We start from the raw sequence: 20,585 nt of genomic DNA, 5'->3' as shown, positions 1-20,585 counted from the left end.
GCGTTGGGATCCTCTGAGGGGTTGGCATTATCTTTTCTCAGGTGTTCGGTCATCTCAGATCATTTAAGGGTTGGATCCAGACTGAAGCTTCTGTAATTCTTAGTTACCATGGGATGTTAATCCAGAAACAGGCAGAAACAGAGAAACAAATAGAGACATAATTAGCGTAGTTGCTGTTCCATCTAAGCAAAAATGATTTGTTCAACCCAAGCTAAAGAATAATAATAATGTACATTTGATCAGATATAACTGCAGTACAAGATTATAAGATGCATTATGTGAATGCTTGGCTAAAGAGATGTGTCTTTAATCTAGATTTAAACAGAGAAGGCTATTAGGAAGTTATCAGGTTATCAGGAAGGCTATTCCAGAGTTTGGGAGCCAAATGTGAAAAAGCTCTATATCCTTTAGTGGACTTTGCTATCCTAGGTACTACCAAAAGTCCAGAGTTTTGCGACCTTAGGGAGCGGGTTGGATTGTAGCGTGGTAGAAGACAAGTTAGGTACGCAGGAGCTAAACCATTTAGGGCCTTATAGGCAAGTAATAATATTTTGTAAATGATACGGAACTTAATAGGTAGCCAGTGCAGAGACTGTAAAATTGGGGTAATATGATCATATTTTCAATATGATAAGATATACATTTTGGACTATCTGTAGCTTTTACCCAAGATGCCACTGCGGTCACATCGTACAATCCGAAAAGCAACAACCCACAGAACGGAAAGCACAGGGCTTAAGTTAGTAAGTTATTGTTGAGGTGAGTAAAAACAGAATGAAAAGAAAGAGACAGAAGCTAAAATCTGAAAAACAACACACACATAGAGGGAGGCTTTCATATTTTGTGTTTAATGGTCCTCTTTACTGTTCCCCACTGTGGCAGTGTGTGTAGCTGTGAGCTATGAGAGCAATGAGAGCTCACACAAACAAGAACACTAGAAGTGCGAGTCAGACAAGAGAGTAAACATTGCCCTAGGACAGAAGACCAAAATAAAAGCATGATTTAATGTACGGATCTCTTCAGATAAAACAAAAAGCGTCAAACTCCTCCTGAGAGTCTGCGTCTAATCTCGGTCTGTACATGTTTGTGTAAGGGCTTCTCTATAAAGTGGTCCTCCTTGTGTTTAAAGATGTCTACAAATGGAATGTACTGCACACTCAAAGCTCACATTTTAGGGAAATAGCTATCAGAAGGCGTTGCTTCAGCCTTTTGTGCATGACTACACTGCCCCACATTAGGCCACATGTATCCCAGCATTCCATGAAACAATGGGAGAGAAACAGGGTGACTGGAGAAGCCCTTGGCATACACTCATGAGCTATTCCTTGACCAAAACACTTCACTGTTTTCCCAGCTGCCTCAAAATAGAGCACACTGTAAATCTCCCACCCTGCCATCTCTCTCACTCACAATATCCACTATGCTCTCTCACAAACACTCTGGAGCAGCACTACCTTAACCAAACCGAAAGGGAAATCCATTAGGATCTTCATTCATCTCAGTGGAGTTCAGTTGAATCATGCTAAAAGAATGTGGATGCATATATATATATATATATATATATATATATATATATATATACACTCATGCACACGCACACACACACGTTTACTGTATGCATATGTATATATACTGTACACTATTTAATTAATTGAAAAAAAAACCTATTTAGATTTTACTATAATATATTATTAATTAAAATTATATAGTTAGTTCTTTATTTTGGTTACTTTTCTGCATAATCATGCTACAGCCTTTATGAGCAGGAGCTGACTGATAAAGTTGATAGAACACTAGTGACCAGTCAACAGACAGGACTAGAAATAATTATTCATACATACATATTACAATTTGTATTAGAAGAAGGTTTAGTTGAATATCTCACCACATATATGAGAACCTCAAAACTTCATAACTTTTACTTCAAAATAAAAGTGTCCACAAACACTTTTTGAAAACATCTTCAAACTTATGCACCAAGTAATTGTAAAAAAAAAAAAAATGTAATAGAACTGAAGTGATGGACTATCACATGAAATCTGCAGGAGGTGGTGAGGATTGACAGGGTTCCAGATTGGAGAACAGGCTGATGAAACGAGAGCCAGGACAATACAGAATGTCACTCAGCCAGAGAAACACACAGGCCATAAGGGCTGGATTCAACTCCCACTTCACTCCTACACAAACACACACACACACACAACCCACATGATATCACAGTCACACACAAACACAAACAAACAAAAAAAAACATGAACTTGGAAAACAAGTTGTAGTGTGTGCTGGAATCAGTTCCAAAGGATGAGAGAATGTCTGATCATCTCTGCTGAGAAAACACATGATTTTAAATTTAAACTGAAGGGTTATGAAATATTCAAAGCCTAGTTTGGTGTAGACTTACATTACTAACCCTCCAATAATTGTATCTAAATTAAAGGTGTTTAATTTCAATCTCTTGGAACAATACTCCTAGCCAGTCACACATTTCATGAGAAAACATTTCCTTTTTGCTAGTGTCAGATCCTTTGTGATGTGAAAACACTATCTAAAGTCATATTTTGAGACCAAACAAATCAAATGAAATCAGCAGTCCAGAATTCAATTCATTCTAAATTCATCTAATGACATCTGAGTGCGCACTGTCCTCTAGTGGTCATGTGGTGTTATTGCTCTTCTTCAGTAATGTACTAGTTGCCTGCAGTGCCATTCAGATCAATATTTCCCAGGCCCTCTTGATCTCACACACTTTAAAGCTGTTATTCCCGCTGCTCCATTGATCTAGACAGAAAATCTGCAAACTGTGCACAATATACACGCTATCCAGTTTCAAGACGTATGCAAAATAATTACTGCAGCAACAGTATTAACATGCTATTCTGAGCACGGTCAGTTTGGTTTGTTTGCATACTGCAAATTGCATACTTAGTAAATGTAGATTACCTGGGGGGGTAATATATTTTTTAATATATTAATGTCACCAATGAAGTCTCCAACTCTTCTATAAATTTTCATGTGATGCCATCTAGTGTTTTTTGAAGAGAATAGACGTTAACCTATTTGGTTGTGATGCATTAGTAGACCAAATAAATCGACTATTACAGAGATTCGGAGAAATCGATACACTTTTGACATATATATATATATATATATATATATATATATAAGAAATTACATTCAGTCTGATTTTATTGATGCCCTCATTAACATGTTTCTACATATTGTAATGAACATCAATGTCTTTCATTTCAGTTATATAAAGAATTGTATGCTAATAATCCACAGTAATGTATCAAACTGCTGACAGGACCAATATATACAAAAGAAAGATACATATGCACATCTCACCTTTAAGATTTACAGTTGTTCCCAAGGTGGGTCAGCCTACGATTAGATTCTCAGATCATCTAATATTACATTTGCCTTTGGGTGAGCAGATCTTTCAGATTTATCATTCTTGAGGCCCAGGTTTGGATCCATCTTAACTATATTTCTGCTCACAGCTATATCAGTGAAAACAATTAGGCTGCATATAAATTAATTTTAGACCTAATTAATTATTACATCAAGCCAAGACTAATCCCATCCTGTTGAGGATCACTGAACAAGTAATCCACTATAAATTCACATTTACACGTAGTCTATGATCATTCCTCCTTCCAGACTTCATAAGTGAGGGGGGAAGAATGCTGGTTGGAGAAAGCCATCAGGCAAAAACGGATGCAAAAGCCCACCGGAAGATGCCAGGTGCACTGGGCCAGAATGAAAGATGACGTTCCCGGTGCTGAATGGAGGGTGGAGGGCAGCTGTGGACCCACACGTCGGGCTGATGTTCGTACCGGGTTGCAGGGAACTCTCTGCGCCAGGGTTCTGCTTTTTCCACTTGGTTCTTCGGTTCTGGAACCAAATCTTGACTTGGGTTTCGGTCAGGCTCAGAGAGAGCGCGAGATTTAGTCGCTCGCATACGGATAAATAACGCGTAGCGCGGAATTTGTTCTCCAGAGCCACAAGCTGTTCGTATGTGAACGCGGTTCTGGCGCGCCGCGGCTTCCCGCAGCTGTGATCTGAGCGCCGCCGCCGCTGACGCGACAGATCATCCGGCGCTGGAGTCACTCTCTCTTCACCTGCCTCATCCGCTTCTTCACAAGAAGAAAAGCACGATCTTAAATTTCTGAGCGAGGTTGATGAGTCCAAACCAACATCTGGATCAGGAGGATGGAGTCTGACGCAACTTTGATGGTCATCGGTTGATCGATCACCTGTCAATAAAAATATATCGATATGTCAAGTTTCTTTCAGACAGGTAAAGTTTTTAATAATTGTATTTAATTTCTGACGATAGAACCGAAGAACACAAGACGACAGTGTTAGCCTATTTATTTATTTATTTATTTTTTAACAGAACTATCACGTTGACCTTGTTTTGCCTTATCTGAAAGTTTAAATTAGCTTTAAAAGTTGGAAATTATAAGAATACAGGCCTTAAATGCAGTTAGATGCCTACACTGTAAAAAAATAATCGTAAAAAAACGGTCAAATGACTGGCAGCTACGGCTGCCAAACAAAAACCGTAAAATTAAGGTAATATATCTTAATTCAAACAAGGAAAAACCTGTAAAATAACAGGGTTTTTTTCTAAAACTTTTAATGAAAAGATCTGTAAAATGATAGTTTTTGCACTTTATTGGAATTAAGATATTTTTCATTTATTTTACGGTTTTTGTTTGGCAGCCGTAGCTGCCAGTCATTTGACGGTTTTTTTACGATTATTTTTTTTACAGTGTACAGACAGGGTGTTGCTGAAGTGTTCTGGTCTATAGGCCTAAATCTGAGGTGCTCTAGCTGCTCTCTACAACGCCTAAATAGCCTACAGGGATGAAATAAGTGTAACGCATAAGTATAGCCAACATAATTATTTAAATTGTTATGAATTAATAATAATCAGAATAGCAATGTATGTATACATAGCCTACTATAGTTTTAATTATAAAAATGTTATTATAATTTAATTAGTTTTAATTAATTAACAATAGGGGGATTAAGTATTCCATACAAACTACCAACTAATATAGATTTTTTATTAATAGTAGGCTAGGCTACAGAATTTAAGATAATTGATACGGTTTGCAATAGGAAAGAAAATTTTATATTAGGCCTTATGTAGCCTAGTAGCTAATAAATAAACAAACAAATAAATGAAACTATAAAATATACAGGAGCGCAGTATAGTCCTGTACAGGAATAGGGGGAGGTTGTTACTGTATGTGACGTGGAATTGGCCATAATCCCTCAACAATTTCAAAATCACAAATCGCCTCAAATGTCATGTTGCGGAAAGAAACCCTAGTTAAATCCAGCTCTGCCATCCAGCCATGACGCGCTAATGGAGTTTCATATTTGTCGGCAGATCGATAAATGTCATCTATTTAAAGGGAAGTTTTAATCGAACATATTTGGGATCAGACATGGCAGGGGTTTGAAGTTGGGAGCCGCAAGCTGCTGGAGGGAGATATGCAGCATCCAGTAATAGGATATCGATCAAAGTGAGCGCAGGCATCCTCAATGGGACGATTTAAACAATTATCTGCCCTGACTGTCCCAGTGGCAATCACTTACTCAGCTGCGGCTGCTTAAAGAAAACGCAGTCTTGGAAAAGAGGGGAAGGTCAAATTCACAATATGATACAAAAGGTCTGTTTGGGGGAGATATACAGTGAAAATATTATATTTAACAATATTATTGTTTACTATATAGGCCTATGTGAAATCATACAAACACATCTAGGAATATTTTACAAAAAAAAAAAAAAAAATTCTCAGAATATTATAGTGGCATGTTCTGGCATTTCTAAAAGGCGTAACCCCAAAAGACAAAGGTTGTGGTGGTCTCAAACATATGTATTATTGTAACATATAAGTAGCCTATATGCCACGTTGATACAATGTTTCAGTAACCACAAAAGTTGGATTACAAGTTAGCAGAGTGCGCTACACCGGCGAACAGAAGTCGATAATCAGATGATAACCATAATAACAGCTGCTCGATCGCTCATCGCGAACATAAACAGGATTATTTGTCACATTAGAGTTAGGCTTCACACCAGAAATATATTAGCGTTTTGTTTAAAATGCAAGATAAACCTCTAATGAAAGCAATCAAAAATACTTACCGAAATTATTTCAAAAGTTGACCGCTCTGAAATAATTCGCACTGGTGTGGTTATTATTAATCATATTCCCTCACCTATATTTTTGCAGATGGAAAGCGATTCTTCACGCCCAGGAGTTTCTTTTCCGTTGCGCTGTTCCTCCAAACTTCCAAATTCTGTGTTTTCTGAAGATGATTTCTCCAACACAGCATGTGTTTTTTTACTTGTGAACTTTTTAGGATCCAATATGTCAATAATCGAGAAGGAAATCCGATGACCTGAGGTTGTTTTCATTCCGGGCTCCTGATATTCAAGCATTTTCCAAATTCCAGTAGTATTTCTGATAGCTTATTTCTGTATTCTCTTACAAAGCAGACACAGAAAGTGGATGCAGCTTGTGGTCGGATCCGAGGCGCTTCGGTCAGATGTCAGTGGATGAAGGTGTGCTTGAGCTCTTTAACAGGTCCATTAGAGGAGAAGCGAGAACACGAGCGTTTAACGGGATCCCTTTCGATTGGCTGAGAGCATTCTGTACTTAAACCTGCGCTCATTTCAATCAATACCATACGGACAAGTTCCCAGGCTGACAAGTGGCATAACTCAACTGTTGCATCTAATCCTTAATCTACACTCAGTGTTCGTTTGCACAGTATGTTTAGCAAGATCATTTTTACACTGTGAATGAGCTATATAATACCTAGGTGCACGATATAAATAATAGTCATTAAATCCTTATTAAATCCTCCAATCCTTATTCCTGACAAAAAAAAAAAAAAACCTTTTCAGTAACAAATGAGAAATATTATCATTGCAAAAAAAAAAAAAGCCAGTTTTGCTATCAAAGATATTTTTCCTGGCAAATAAATTATGTGGGGTCAGTGCAGTGTGTTGGTTTATTTCATAGTCAATAGCTTAAGCCAGTATCTTCACATTCACTATGTGGCATCAATCTGCCAAAGCTTGGAATGAATCAATAAACGTGTGTCCTGCACTGATAAATGAGAAGCTCTCCTTCAAAGCACTACTGTTTCACTATCTAGCTAGTGATTTACTTCTGTTAGTCTATTCCCCAAAATACATACATATATAAACACAATATAATAAAATAAAAATGCAAAGCTACTGACTCTGGTTCAGACTTAGTAGACTTATGGCATCTAATATATTAAAGCTTGAGATATTTAAAGGGGGCACACTTAAATGGGTAATTAACTAAAAGTGGAAAGTCTATCATAAAAGAAGATATTTTTTAATAATGTCTAAGTTAAGTCAATGGAATCCAATCAAAACATAAATAAATAAATAATGGGGGTAAATAAATTAATTTTACATTTTGGTTGAGCTAACCCTTACAAATATATGAATGGCATTACATTAGATGACAAAACATAGACACAAATCACATTTATTTTAAAGGAATATATTAAGATTAACTACACCTGTGTGAACTTGAAGGCAATTAACTTCATACATCTACTAAAAACGTAATTGCAAAACGAGTACGTTAGATTTTAGAAAAGCATATTTCTGCAATTATCCACATAGTTCGATATTTTTCATGTTTAAGTGGCAAATACTCACTGTAGATCAAAAAGACAAGTGCATTGTCAGAATACCACACACACACACACAGCTTGTGGTCGGATACGAGGTGCTTGTGGCCGGATCCCAAACTCACAAACACCATCAAACCCTTGCCCTCTTCTCAGATCACAGATGTTGATTCCTCTCCTCTACTTTATGACACAGAGTGATTTAACCTCCCCTGCACTGCCATTCAGTTGTATTTCTTCTTGTTTGCTGGCAGCCTGCAGTGTATATTTTGTGGTTGTAACATGGTCAAATTTCAGACGCTGGGACTGTTTGTCTGCATTAGCATGTCTAAACCCAGCGGCTTGCGCTGAGTGAGCTCCATAAGAATGGGGCTGAAGTCTTTCCTGCAAGTTTACAACTTCCTCTCTGCAGGACTGACACTATATGCACATCTGTTTGCACAGGATCAGAGCACAAAAGTATGTCCCAGGGGGCACAAAGTAGTCTCAGGTTCTGAAGATAAAGAACACAAGAGGTAAGGTGGAGAATTTCAAGATAGCTGCTGGAGCCAAGAGGAAAACTTTGGGCGCAATGCCTGGGGAGAGGGGCACACTTACGGACAAACCACCCCACTGTTCCAGCACCCCACCTCCTGACCCATAAACTCATCAGAGCACCAGGAATATCTGCTAAATGTCGGATCATTCATGTAGTCGCGTCTTGTGGTGGAGCTCTGTTTACTGATGGGCATTTACTCTTTGTTTGGCTTTGTCCCTTTATTCCTATCCAGAGTGCAGTGGACAATAGAATGGAAAACTGCTGAAATGCCACTCTTTTGAAGATTACAACTTCAGAGCACTAAAAGTCTCATGGATTCCCCTCTTTAAATTAAGAAGAGACTTTAAAAATCTTATGAGGGGTGTAAAGAGTTTAACTTATCTGTCTCTGAAAAGTAATGCTTGTTACAGCGAAGCAGCATTGCTTTGATATTCCTCAAACTTTCTGTTAAGGTAAACTACTACTTATCCCAAACCACTTAATACAGATTTAACATAGCACATTTAAGGGATAAATGTTTTACAAACAAATGTGTATTTTAGTTTTGTAACTTCATTATTCTCATTTAATTTAAGATTAAAACTGTTCAGGGATGGAGTCATAATATTTGCATAAAGATATGCGATTGGTCTTTGTCCATAAATGATTTGCATACAGAATTGTGATCATATTATCTTTGAATATACTACTTACAACTGCCTTTACACTGTCACTAGTCAACTATGATTGCTGATTGTTGTTGACATAGAACCAAAGCCTACAACTTGCTACCTTCCTGCTGCTGCCCATTTTTTTTCAGAAAATACAAATTTTGTTGACAAATTTCATTTATCATTTCAAATATTGAATTTGCAGAATTGTTAAGATTTATCTAAAAATAAATTGCATAATACTTGTCAAACAATCAGAATCCTATGAAATACATGAACACAAAAGAACTGGAATCAAATTGCTGTGCTCATCCAGTGTAAGTGTCAAAAACATTGGACAGAAAGCATTATACCAAAACTTTTGGGCATTATATGAGAGTGATGTTTTAGGACGTCTAGGCGAAGACAAGGTCGGCAGCATTGTTTGGTAATTGTGAAAACGGTTCTACCTGTTCAGCAGCAGGCGTAATGAAGGCTTGCTGGCAGCGTCCGGGACGGGTGAGCGCGTCTGGCAGATGCTGACATGCAGCAGATGTGGAAAGTGGCTGGGTGATTTGTTAAGGGCCTGGATCATAGCAAAAGAGGGCAATTAGACCAGGGGACACAGTCACACATTCATGGACATTGGCCCCCTTTTCACAAACACACACTCTTTCCCCGAGGTAAAGGTCAGTTCACTCTACAGACTTTACACATGCTTACATTACAGCTATCACTATACAGCCAAAGGATGTAAATGACAGAAGAAACAACCTCAGAGAATCCAACCATAATATATTCATTGAAATAAAGCTTCACATAGTTTATAGAATAGAATAGAATAGAATAGAATAGAATAGAATAGAATAGAATAGATTTTCAAACTGGGGCTGGTGGAAAATTGCATTATGGTTGCACTTTTTTTCTAAATAAAATTCCTTAAATAAAAACAAATAAAATACCTTTAAACTTAACCGTAGTGAAATGTGAAAGAAAGAAACAAAGAAAAAACTTTATCAACACAAAAGTGGTGAATGAAAAAAGAATTGACACTGGCCCTAAATAGAATAGAATAGATATTTGATTTCCAAACACAGTTTTATTTTTGTTCTTAAATAAAAACAACTAAAATACCTTTAAACTTAACAGAGGCTAAATTGAATCAGCCACTATTTGTGAAAGAAACAAAAAGATAATAAAAAAAAAGTCAATAAAACACAATAGTGATGATTGGAAAAAAAAGATTTGACACTGGCCCTCAACAGAACAGAATTTAATTAGATTTTCAAACACAATTTTTTGATGATTGGAAAAAAGGTTTGACACTAGCCCTCAACAGAACAGAACAGAGTAGATATTTGATTTTCAAACACAATTTTATGATAATTGAAAAAAAAAAAAAGTTTGACACTGGCCCTCAACAGAAAATAATAGAACAGAACAGAACTCACTGCCACACAATTAAATTGAGACTAATGGAAATGACAAAATTAGATGAAAGGCCACCAAACAAAGCAATCTTCATAATTCCCTAATTATGTGACATTGGGTGAAGGGAAATCTCATCTGAGAACCTAAATTTACTTCTGCCTTTTGCCATGTCTGCATGGTCTTTTACCGTCAGTAGAAATGACAGGACTCTGTGAGCAGTGTAAATTTCTATTGGCGGCTGTCACAATGGAGACGCACACATATTTGTGTCAGCTGTTTAGAGATGCATGCAGAAATGCCTAACTTCACTGGCTGAGAAGAAGTGCAACCCCAGATACAAGGAGACGGGATGCCTTTAGGACTGCAGAATAATCATGGAGTCTTCTGTGAATGGATACTCGGGTTAGTGCACTGCTAATGTAGAGTGTAAAAGAAAGAATTACACACGGTCTGAGGTTAGGGGCCGCAGTCGATGTGATGTTCTGTCACTCAGCACTTGCATTGATTGCTCATTGTTCGCAGAAGGTCACATCATAATTCATTAAATCTTAACGAGTCCCCCTGGAACCACCTGCATGCCTTTCCTCAATTGCCCCTTTAAATTACGAGCGACTCTCACGCTCAGCGAGCTCAAAAATGAAGATATATTCTCCATGTAAAGAAGAGAGCTATTAGTAACATTATTTAAACAGCCCTCTTTAAAGCCGGGGGGAGGCTGACTTTATGAAGGGCAATTAGGTACTCACGATAATTGATAATTCATACTCATCACAATTAGGCAGTATAAATAGGGTGTCTGGGATTAATGGTTATGGCTGTTCAGAGAGAGAGACACTGGGTAGAACTGGTCAGGCATGGCTGATGGAGTGGAAGGAGGCAGAACTGAATTCATCTGTATTTGTGGAGGAAACAGATTGTGTTTGTCCCTTCAACACACACCCGAATTATCCAATGGTTCCCTCACTTTCAGATTGCTCTGTTGGTGATGCTTTTCCAAATCTTTGCAAAATGTGTGCAACTTAAAACTGGCATGTACTGATTCCTGAGACATGGGACAAAACAGATTAAGAAAGATAAAGAAGTGAAACCAAACATAAATTATTAAATTTAACAGATTAACCCAAACCTTCTTTTATCTAGCCTTCTGTTAATCAGTTCTGTAGTATGTTTTGTTCCAGTACTCAAAAATTATTTCATTTCAATTGTCATGAAATACCCGTCAGTAGTTTCATGGAGAATGGATGTACTCTACATGTATGATCATAAGCAGTGTTTAGACATGCAGTGTTTTTTCTAGTGAAAGTCTTTCGTAGCTTTGCTCTCTGTTGACACCAGCATAATTGCTATACTGAGCGCTGGATCAGGCAATCCTTACTAATCAATAAAGTCTTCACTAGCCATTTCCCCCAGTGATTCTGCCCTCATTTCTCCTCTAATTGACCCAGGAAGGTCTACGGCTATGCCATGAGCAAAAAGTGTGTGTACGTGTGCATGTTTCGGTACTGTAAAATGTAATCTTAAAACAACACTGCAGAAGAGAGCTTAACATTACACACAATATTTCCAGACCCTGTCTTGAACTTGTGCTACCTCATGTAGCTCATTTCATATTTTTGCTGTATGTACGCCTAAAACGCACAAAGTAATGCTAATCTATTTTCTACATTTTGACATTTTAAATACAAATTCCTAGGATAAACACTATTGAAAGAAATCAATAATCATGAGATATACCTGTGATAAAATGTCCAAAATGTGATGTTTAATTAAACCAAGATATAAGACATACATCTCAAATATTATTTAATAATAAAATATTACATATATATAAAAAAAATAACTGTTTGATCTTTTATAGCACATACATTTACACAAAACAGCATGAAGTTAGCTGCATTTCTGAGTATATATATATATATAAATGGGTCTCTATAAATTGACTTTAGGTAAAATATCACCTCAACCAATTTATGAAAACAAGGCATCCTAATTTCTATACCACATAATTATTGAGAAATAAAGCTATAAATAATGACTGACACCTAATTAAAAATAAAGCACATGATTGGTTCTTGCCTTGACAGATAAAAGCAAATTTAGATTTGCAGCAAAAACTATGTCATTACTTTTTTTTATCATAAAGAGAGACAGATTCATGGATAATGCAATTGCTTATGAAATAAAAGCCTCTGTCCATTCGGGGACCGGAGATTTAGAACAGGAGCATGATAGCATGACTTCTCTAACCTTGATGTTGGACGAACCGATCACGTACGACAATCTTTCCTCATATGGCTTGCATAGAATTATAGGTCAATTTAGGCTCGGTCAGTGAGACGACCCTCATCAACAACCTCTGTTCCACCATCCTTCCTCTTTAGAAGTTGACCTTTGCGATTTTTCTTGCAAGGAGAGCAGACTCTATATTGCAATGATGTGTGCTCGTAGTGTGGTCAGTCCTCATGTCGTGCTTGATGGGCACTCATGTGTAGTGATGCTTGCAGGGCCCATCCTGTGACTCTGGGGCATATGGACTCTACTGCCCATTTCCCTGGGGCATTATTGCCATGCTGATTTACTACCAGTGAAGGACAGTCATCAGAGACCAAATTATACCCCAATCACAGTGTGTGAGTGTTTGTTCACGGTCTTTAGGTTAAAGCAATGAACGGTAAAAACCTTTATAGACAATCAATTACCTTACAGTTAGTATGGTTTTAACTACCATTTCTTATTTTAGTTGGTTGCTTTAAAATGTACACATCCAAACACAAATAAATTGGGAAATGAGTCCGTGCATGGTCATATTTGTCCATATTGCACAGCTTTTGACATATTGCACTGTATTTAAGAAATGGGATTCTTGTTGTTTGGACATTTCTCATTACCAACCTATTGGTGTTTATAGCGACGGTCATAAATGGCTCCCTGTGGTGCTGTGTTTTATGAAGAGATCAGCTGTCAGGGCATATGCGGTCGAATCTCTGCAAGATGCAATGACACCGGTCAAGTTTAAAGACCTAAGGGAGGAAAGAGAGAGAGAGTACATCACTATACAGGAAACCAGGATAGACTAGATTTAACTGTGAGAAGTCCAAATAAAATGAAAGCTCACTAAAAAAAAATGATATACTGAAATTTTCACTGCATTGCATTGTCTTCTAGAGTAACAAAATGTCCATATAATAATGAATAATGTCCTGGCAGAAAATTGCCAGTACATTTTCCATTTCTGTATAATCGACTATAGGTAAGTTTCAATCAAACGTTTGTGTTCTCCAGACAGGGTATTTCCAAAAATGTCAGATTGGGGCAGCGTGTGTTTAATATGTTGTAACTTTACATTAAATAAAGGTCATTAATTTAATTAATCTTGGCCAATTATCATCAATAATCATTTTGGCTGGTTACTTTTTCATCTTTTCCTGTTTCATGAATTGTTGAAAATTCAGATATAATTGTAGAAGATTGCTATTTCTCTTAAAGTATATAGTACATAGCATTTCATATTTTACTAAAAGGTATTCGTCTTGAATCGGTGTCAATAAACAGCACAGGTTCTAGGCCTAATTGTGACAACTTACCCCATATAGTCTGAACACATGCCCTGAATTAATTTTTTTGTCAATAATGGTGGACATTTTCAACAGTGCAGTGCAGTCTGCAAGACAACATTATGAGGGTCAAGTTCCTCAGACAAATAATAAAATAACTGTTAAGTCCTCATTAATAATAATAATAATAAAACGATTAATGAATGGGCCAAATAATGATTTAATTAAAACGATAACTGTTAGCTGCTGTAATTGTAATTAAGCTGTTGGAGGTGTCACTTGTAAACAATTTGGACTTCCAGGGCAATTTCTCACTCAAATGAGTTGAGATTAAGTTATTTTTATTAAATCTATTCTCAAAACTATTTTATATTTATTGCTGTTAGCTGTACACTTACATAAAACACTGCTACTTCTATCACAAGACGGGCTTAAACAAATTTTACAATGCTTGTGGGTGGTTGACATGTGGCTATTCAATGGCTCGAGTCAAAAAGAGAGGTTGAGCACTAATGTATGAGCAGTAGTAATGGACATACCTGCTTAGTAAACAGCACTAACGAGTGCGTATCACATTCCTAGAGAAGACCTATTGTAGTCATTGATCAACCAATCAGCGCTCAGCACACATCCACCTCACGCAGCAAAACAACGCGAGATCTTCAGAGACTGAGCGAGACTGAGCGCGAGGAACCGTAACACCGGCGAGCAGAACCCGATTCTCCTTCTCTGCGGATCCGCTGGACAAAGCGAAGGGTGTTCATGCTCTTGAGACTGCACAGAAACATCACAGGTAAATGATACGTTCATCTGCGGCCGTGAAATAGCGTCCAGACGGCTTTACATGAGAGGCGGGATGACGTCACCGCCGCTTTCTCTCAGCCCGTGAATGTTTTAACGTGATCGGTGTAAATGACCCGTTACCCTATTAATTATACAGTGTTGGGTCCCACTTTATTAGACTGAGCACTGTACAGCACACAGTAAGCTTTGTGTGTGGGCATTGGTGATGATGTCCTATTTAATATTTTATTGTACATGAATAAATGAAATAGAATTGGTTTTGTTTCCCTCTGTTTATTATCATTTAATTCTATTCTGTTAATTCTGCCACCGACCTTAATATTAATTTGTGTCGTCTGTAGCTTGGTGGAGGTATGACTTTAACCAGGGGCTCCTTCACTTATTCCAGAGGAGAAGAATATACCGGAGAATGGAAGGAAGGCAAGACATAAACACTTTAACTTGCACTGATTTAAATTCTCAGCACATTTTACTTATATTTTATTTTTATTTGTCAAAACAAGTACATTTTTTATATGAAATATTTTGGATTAATCAACACTGTCAGATACAAAAACAATTCTGTCTACTGTATAGCTATATTCTAGCTACCAATAGGATTGATTTAAAATTTATAGAAATTATCTTTTCTATAATTGGGGAAATGGATTTGACATAACGTTACTATGATTGCTACAGAAAATATCAGTGTAATTGTTTTCAGTTGTACTGTATCTGTTGAAACCTTACGAAAGAGGTTTATATCTGTCAGAAGAAATGTTTTCTTATATTAATCTATATTATTTATTTTATTTATGATGTAAGGACCGGTTGTTTTAGGTGTAGTGACTGATCTAATTCATATTTTATTGACTAAATGTTAAATGAAAAGCTTACAATAGGCTGTTTAATGGCAGGTTCACATTGTGACAACTTACCCTCATGTAGTGTGATATCGGTTTTGGCTATTATTATTTTTTATAGTGTGTCTAGACATACTTCTAAAAAATGACCCTAGCCTGAGAAATATTCACTAGAGATAAAAATGTGACAACTAGCCCCAGTCCCACTGCATATATTAACATGCTTAAACATGTTCACAAGGCTTAAACATGATCCAAACTGCTTATGTAAAAGATGCAGGTGTGATCTCAAGTAGGAATGACATTCTAATTATAGCACTAATTATCAGAGCCATTAACACACTAGAGAGCGGCCCATAGAATTAGTCTACTGGATGAAACCTCAGTGTTCATTTAAGAAGCAGTGTGTTTGCTGTGTAGGTCGGAGGCACGGTAAAGGCGAGCTGAAGTTTGCTGATGGCACCTGTTATAAAGGTCATTTTGAGAATGGCCTGTTCCACGGATCAGGGGTGTTAGTCTTTCCTGATGGATCCAGGTGAGTGAGCATGTGATCAGATTCAAAATACTTACCTACTTAAACAGAGATGAACATGTTGGCAGTGACACTGTGAGACTATTTACAGGGTAAACAACACCACTTCTGATCAACAGGTACGAGGGTGAATTCGCCCAGGGAAAATTCCAAGGGGTCGGAATCTTCAGCAGGTGTGACGGGATGAAATTTGAAGGAGAATTCAAAAGTGGCCGTGTTGAAGGATATGGTAAATATTCCACCCAAATGATCTGTTTATGATCGGAATAATGGCTTAATTGGACTGAAAAGCCTTAACGTAAACACTTTAGTCGATCTGGGGTACGTTGCCCCTACAACAACCTCAAGTGTCCATACAATTGTCCTCAAGAGAATGATCTAAGTCCATACTAACAAGAAACCATGCTTCTAACCACAAACTGTAAAAAAAATCTGTACAATTTACGGTAAAAAACTGGCAGCTGTGGTTGCCAGAATTCTACCGTTAAAAATACGGTAGCAACGTTTTAGGTTTTAACTTAAATTTACAGTTAAATACCGTAATTTCTTTAACTGATATAATCTTAATATACCAACCTATTAAAGTACTGAAATCTGTTTTGTTCCTTTGAAATACACTGATAACCACCAAATGCAGGTGATGAGGAGAAAGTCACATGATGAGCCAAAGCCCATCACAAGCAACTTTTAAACAATAACATATTCAGAAGGTGCACAGTGTCATTCACACAAGCACTAAACACCATCATGGTGAGACTCATTAAACTGAAATATGCTATAAACATTCATTTAACAACATTAGATGTAACATACAACCCTAATAAACATAACTGATAAGAAAAAACTAAGAAACAGTTATTTCAAAGAAAAAACGTCAAATTCAAACAGAATTTGAAATGGAACGCAGGGAATTCTGGGAACGTCAGTTTAGGTTTTTCCCTGTAAATTTTACAGGAACTTTCCGTTAACCATGTAACAGGTTTTTACCGTAGCATTTTCACAGTTTTTTACCGTTAGTGCAGGTTGAGAGCTGTATCTCTGACCACATAAGTTTGCGATGCTGTTTGTGAATGTTCCTTTGAATTATGGTTTCAGAAAACACAATCACTGAACTACATAAGCAACAATGGAACTTATGACGGTAATTACAACTTATCTAACAATGGTTTAGGAAACGCACCCCTGATTGAGCTTTATCTGAATGAAATTTCGATCAGATTGAAATGGTTGGTGTAGACCTGAAACCTATAAGGGAAAAAAAATAAGCACGTGAATGCTTGAATCGGACTCTATTATCAATCAGATTTAAAAATTCCTAACGTATATGCGCAATGAATTGAATTCTTAAAAACTTGTTTATTTGCATGTCACATTTTAGAAACCTGAATATTTATTAAATATCTGCTAAAAAAGCTTTTATTTTTAGACATGTCATCAAGGCAAAAATGTCAGTTATTAATTCCGACTGATGTTGGAAAATACAGTCAGAATCAGAATTGCTCTTGTATATCCACCTTATTTTGAAATGTGGAAGTACAAGATTTTCTGTGAATGTGCAAGACTTCAGATTCATTTGCCGCTGTAACTAGAAGAATAACAAATGGTAAAACTATTTGCACTACAAACCAGTGCATTCTTGATTATGACAATAAATTAAAATATGACAAGAAATACCATTTTGTAATATAAAGCTGTTTTTGTACAGCTGAAATAACTGGAAGCTATATGCTATAAGGTGGATAATAAAAAGTAATTATTATTTATTCATGTGGCATTGTGTTTATGATTTGTGAAGATTTATAGCATGAATAAATGTGGTCTTTTTTTCCATAGGGCTGCTGACATTTCCAGATGGTTCCCATGGTGCTCCACGGAATGAGGGAGTGTTTGAAAACAACAAGCTTCGGAAACGTGAAAAGTGTCAGGCTGTGGTGCAGAGAGCCAAGAACTCAGCATCCACTGCCCGCGGCCTCTCTGTATGACAAACTGACCTCAGTGAGAGCACCCCTAACTGCGGCTTTCAGATCAGGCCCCCGAATACATACAGATTGCAGTGTCACAAGTAAAGAAGTCAAAGCTGACTGTGGATCTGCGTTCAGGGGTGATCTCTGCCTTCACCAAACAACGGAGCTCAAAAATATGTGAGACCCATCAGACCCTCAGGGATGGATGAAAGTGTTTCCATTCCACACACCTCTGTTTCTCTCACATTGTTGCTCTGCCTTGGTTTCCTCTGTGGCTTAAAAACATCACAAAATTCTGTATGTTTGTTATGGAGGCATGGAAAAACAAGTCACCATCGGAGGCATTGCAGGTACGGAAGCGTGGTCACGTGATGATGTTTATAGTAAATATATGAAATTTGCCTTTGTGAGTCTGCGATTGTATCACTAACGTTTGACTATCGTTACTATTGTAACTGTCTGTTTGTTTGAATCAACATTCTTTATTGCACATTTGCCTTAGTTATTGCATTAAAAGTCAATAGTGCTGGATTAAAATCTTGTTACTGACATACAACAGCAGTGAGGGAATGCTTTCTGCAAGTTGTCTTATTTATTTGCTAATTTCATTCATTTAAAATGAGTACATATAATTGACTAACACATTATAGAATATTATGACACTCTTTTTTGTTGTATTTTTCCTTGTACATTACAGAGAACTGTTTGAAATCATTTCAAAAGTATTGGGTCATTGGGCAGATGTACTGTATATTCACTTCAGATGTTTGATGACTGATTTGTGTTTACTTTATTTTCCAAACTGACTGCTAATGGTTCACTGTTCATCATCCACTGTGTCAGACAGAAGCCTTAGTCACTATAATCTGAAATATACTGACACCAAAAAGCATTTTGCACTGTTATTTTTTTGAGCAGAGAATCAAAAAATAAAGTGAAATAAAAGTCAGAAAACACCACCTGATCTAAATTTGGTGCATCATTTATTAATCATGCATATTCTGTCACAATAACATTTTATTTTCTATTTTAGTATATTTTAAAATGTAACTTATGTGAAAACAAAGCTGAATTTTTTAGCATCATTACTCCAGCCTTTAGTGTCACATGATCCTTCAGAAATAATTGTAATATGCTGATTTGGTGCTTAAAAAACATTTCTTATCAATGCTGAAAACAGTTGTGCTTCTTAATATTTTTTTCAGGAATCTTTGATAAATAAAGGAACAACTTATTAAATCTCCCTGGCCCCAGAGATTCATCCAAATGAATTCCTTAATACATAACCATTTCTATTTGAACATACGTAGCCTGTTATACCTCTCTCAAGATTCAGTTAACAGAATATTAACAGGGCACAGCACTTATCCAGCAATCCAACCGCTAAATGAAACCACTGCAGTGCGTGACTAAAAGCTTTCTAATCATAGAACAACTGAGCGCTTTAAACAAGTCATTCGCAGGCACACTGTGTGATGTTTCTATCAACGAGACTGCCAGTGACACAGGGAAACCCTTCATGACAGCAGGCCGAGAGATCAGTTTGGGAACTGGATGAGCCAGGCCATGGATTACATCTCTAATACAGCAGCAAAACACACACAGAGTAACTACAAAGAGAAGAGCTGGATTGTTGATTCATAAACAACCTTATATTGGGGCAAATGTTTGCTTTCAGGCTGCTGGATTGTGATTATATAATAAGAACAGATGACGTATGTCTCACACATGGGCATATCAGTTTCCTCCACCCAAAGCCTTGTCATCTGATGCATCAGGAAACTATGCACAGCAATGAGCCTGCCCTGGCACAGTAAGCCATAGACAAAACTATAGCATGTTAAATATGTTTCAAATGAAAGATACGTTATGTAGAAGTCGAATAGACTAAATATTGTGCATGCATTTCTCATTTCAGAAAGACAAAGCTAGCAAACTAGTCAAAATGCAAAATGTAAATAGTAAATATGTTCTTAGTGCCAACCATCTTGACATTAAACTTTTATAATATAATGCACCAACCATGTTCACCTGAGTAATGCAGAAATATGATAAGCAGCAACATTAAGATTTAATAATATGCATAACAAAACATAATATTTAAATATTTGTTATATATATATATATATATACACACACCAGACAAAAGTTAGAATAATTAAGATGCTATGCTCACCAAGGCTGTATTTGTTTTTATCAAAATACAGAAAAAACTGTAATAATGTGAAATATTATTACAATTAAGAATAATTGTTTTCTATTTTAATATATTTAAAAATGTAATTTATTTCTGTGATACAAAGCTGAATTTTCAGCATCATTACTTCAGGCTTTAGTGTCACATGATCACTCAGAAATCATTCTAAAATGCTGATTTGCTGCTCAAGAAACATTATTATTATTAATTATCAATATTGAAAACAGTTTTGCTACCTAATATTTTTTGTGGAAACAAACACCACCATTCAAAAGTACGAAATAAATACTGTCATACAGTAAGGATTAAATTTAATTAATCATAAGTGACAGTAAAGGCATGCACCCTTGATAAGAGACTGTTGAAAATATATAAAAATCTTATTTATTCCAAAAT

General features: G+C 36.6%; 2 protein-coding genes across 2 annotated transcripts; one reads left to right on the top strand and one right to left on the bottom strand.

The window, feature by feature from the left end:
• Positions 1 to 3,663: 3,663 nt before the first annotated feature.
• nkx1.2la (NK1 transcription factor related 2-like,a) lies at positions 3,664 to 6,463 on the bottom strand (the record flags this gene model as incomplete). Its single annotated transcript, XM_079436839.1, has 2 exons — positions 3,664 to 4,256; positions 6,241 to 6,463. 2 exons carry the CDS (start codon positions 6,461 to 6,463, stop codon positions 3,664 to 3,666), a joined length of 816 nt encoding a protein of 271 aa, XP_079292965.1.
• An 8,051-nt stretch (positions 6,464 to 14,514) lies between these two features.
• LOC306882300 (MORN repeat-containing protein 4-like) lies at positions 14,515 to 18,951 on the top strand. Its single transcript, XM_079436838.1, has 5 exons — positions 14,515 to 14,643; positions 14,996 to 15,074; positions 15,917 to 16,031; positions 16,148 to 16,257; positions 17,862 to 18,951. Exons 2-5 carry the CDS (start codon positions 15,008 to 15,010, stop codon positions 18,008 to 18,010), a joined length of 441 nt encoding a protein of 146 aa, XP_079292964.1. The 5' UTR covers positions 14,515 to 14,643; positions 14,996 to 15,007; the 3' UTR covers positions 18,011 to 18,951.
• The last annotated feature ends 1,634 nt before the right edge of the window (positions 18,952 to 20,585 follow it).

This window comes from Barbus barbus, assembly GCF_936440315.1.
Source record: "Barbus barbus genome assembly, chromosome: 16".
Taxonomy (NCBI): domain Eukaryota; kingdom Metazoa; phylum Chordata; class Actinopteri; order Cypriniformes; family Cyprinidae; genus Barbus; species Barbus barbus.
The sequence above is the reverse complement of the archived record's forward strand: the minus strand, read 5'-3'. Positions and strand labels throughout refer to the sequence as shown.

What these genes read in the sequence shown, in the direction of transcription:
- LOC306882300 (XM_079436838.1), top strand. Translation starts at nt 15,008, where the DNA reads ATGACTTTAACCAGGGGCTCCTTCACTTATTCCAGAGGAGAAGAATAT. An exon ending in TACCGGAGAATGGAAGGAAG is followed by an intron (nt 15,075 to 15,916) that starts GCAAGACATAAA and finishes TTTGCTGTGTAG; the next exon opens with GTCGGAGGCACGGTAAAGGC. An exon ending in TGGCCGTGTTGAAGGATATG is followed by an intron (nt 16,258 to 17,861) that starts GTAAATATTCCA and finishes TTTTTTCCATAG; the next exon opens with GGCTGCTGACATTTCCAGAT.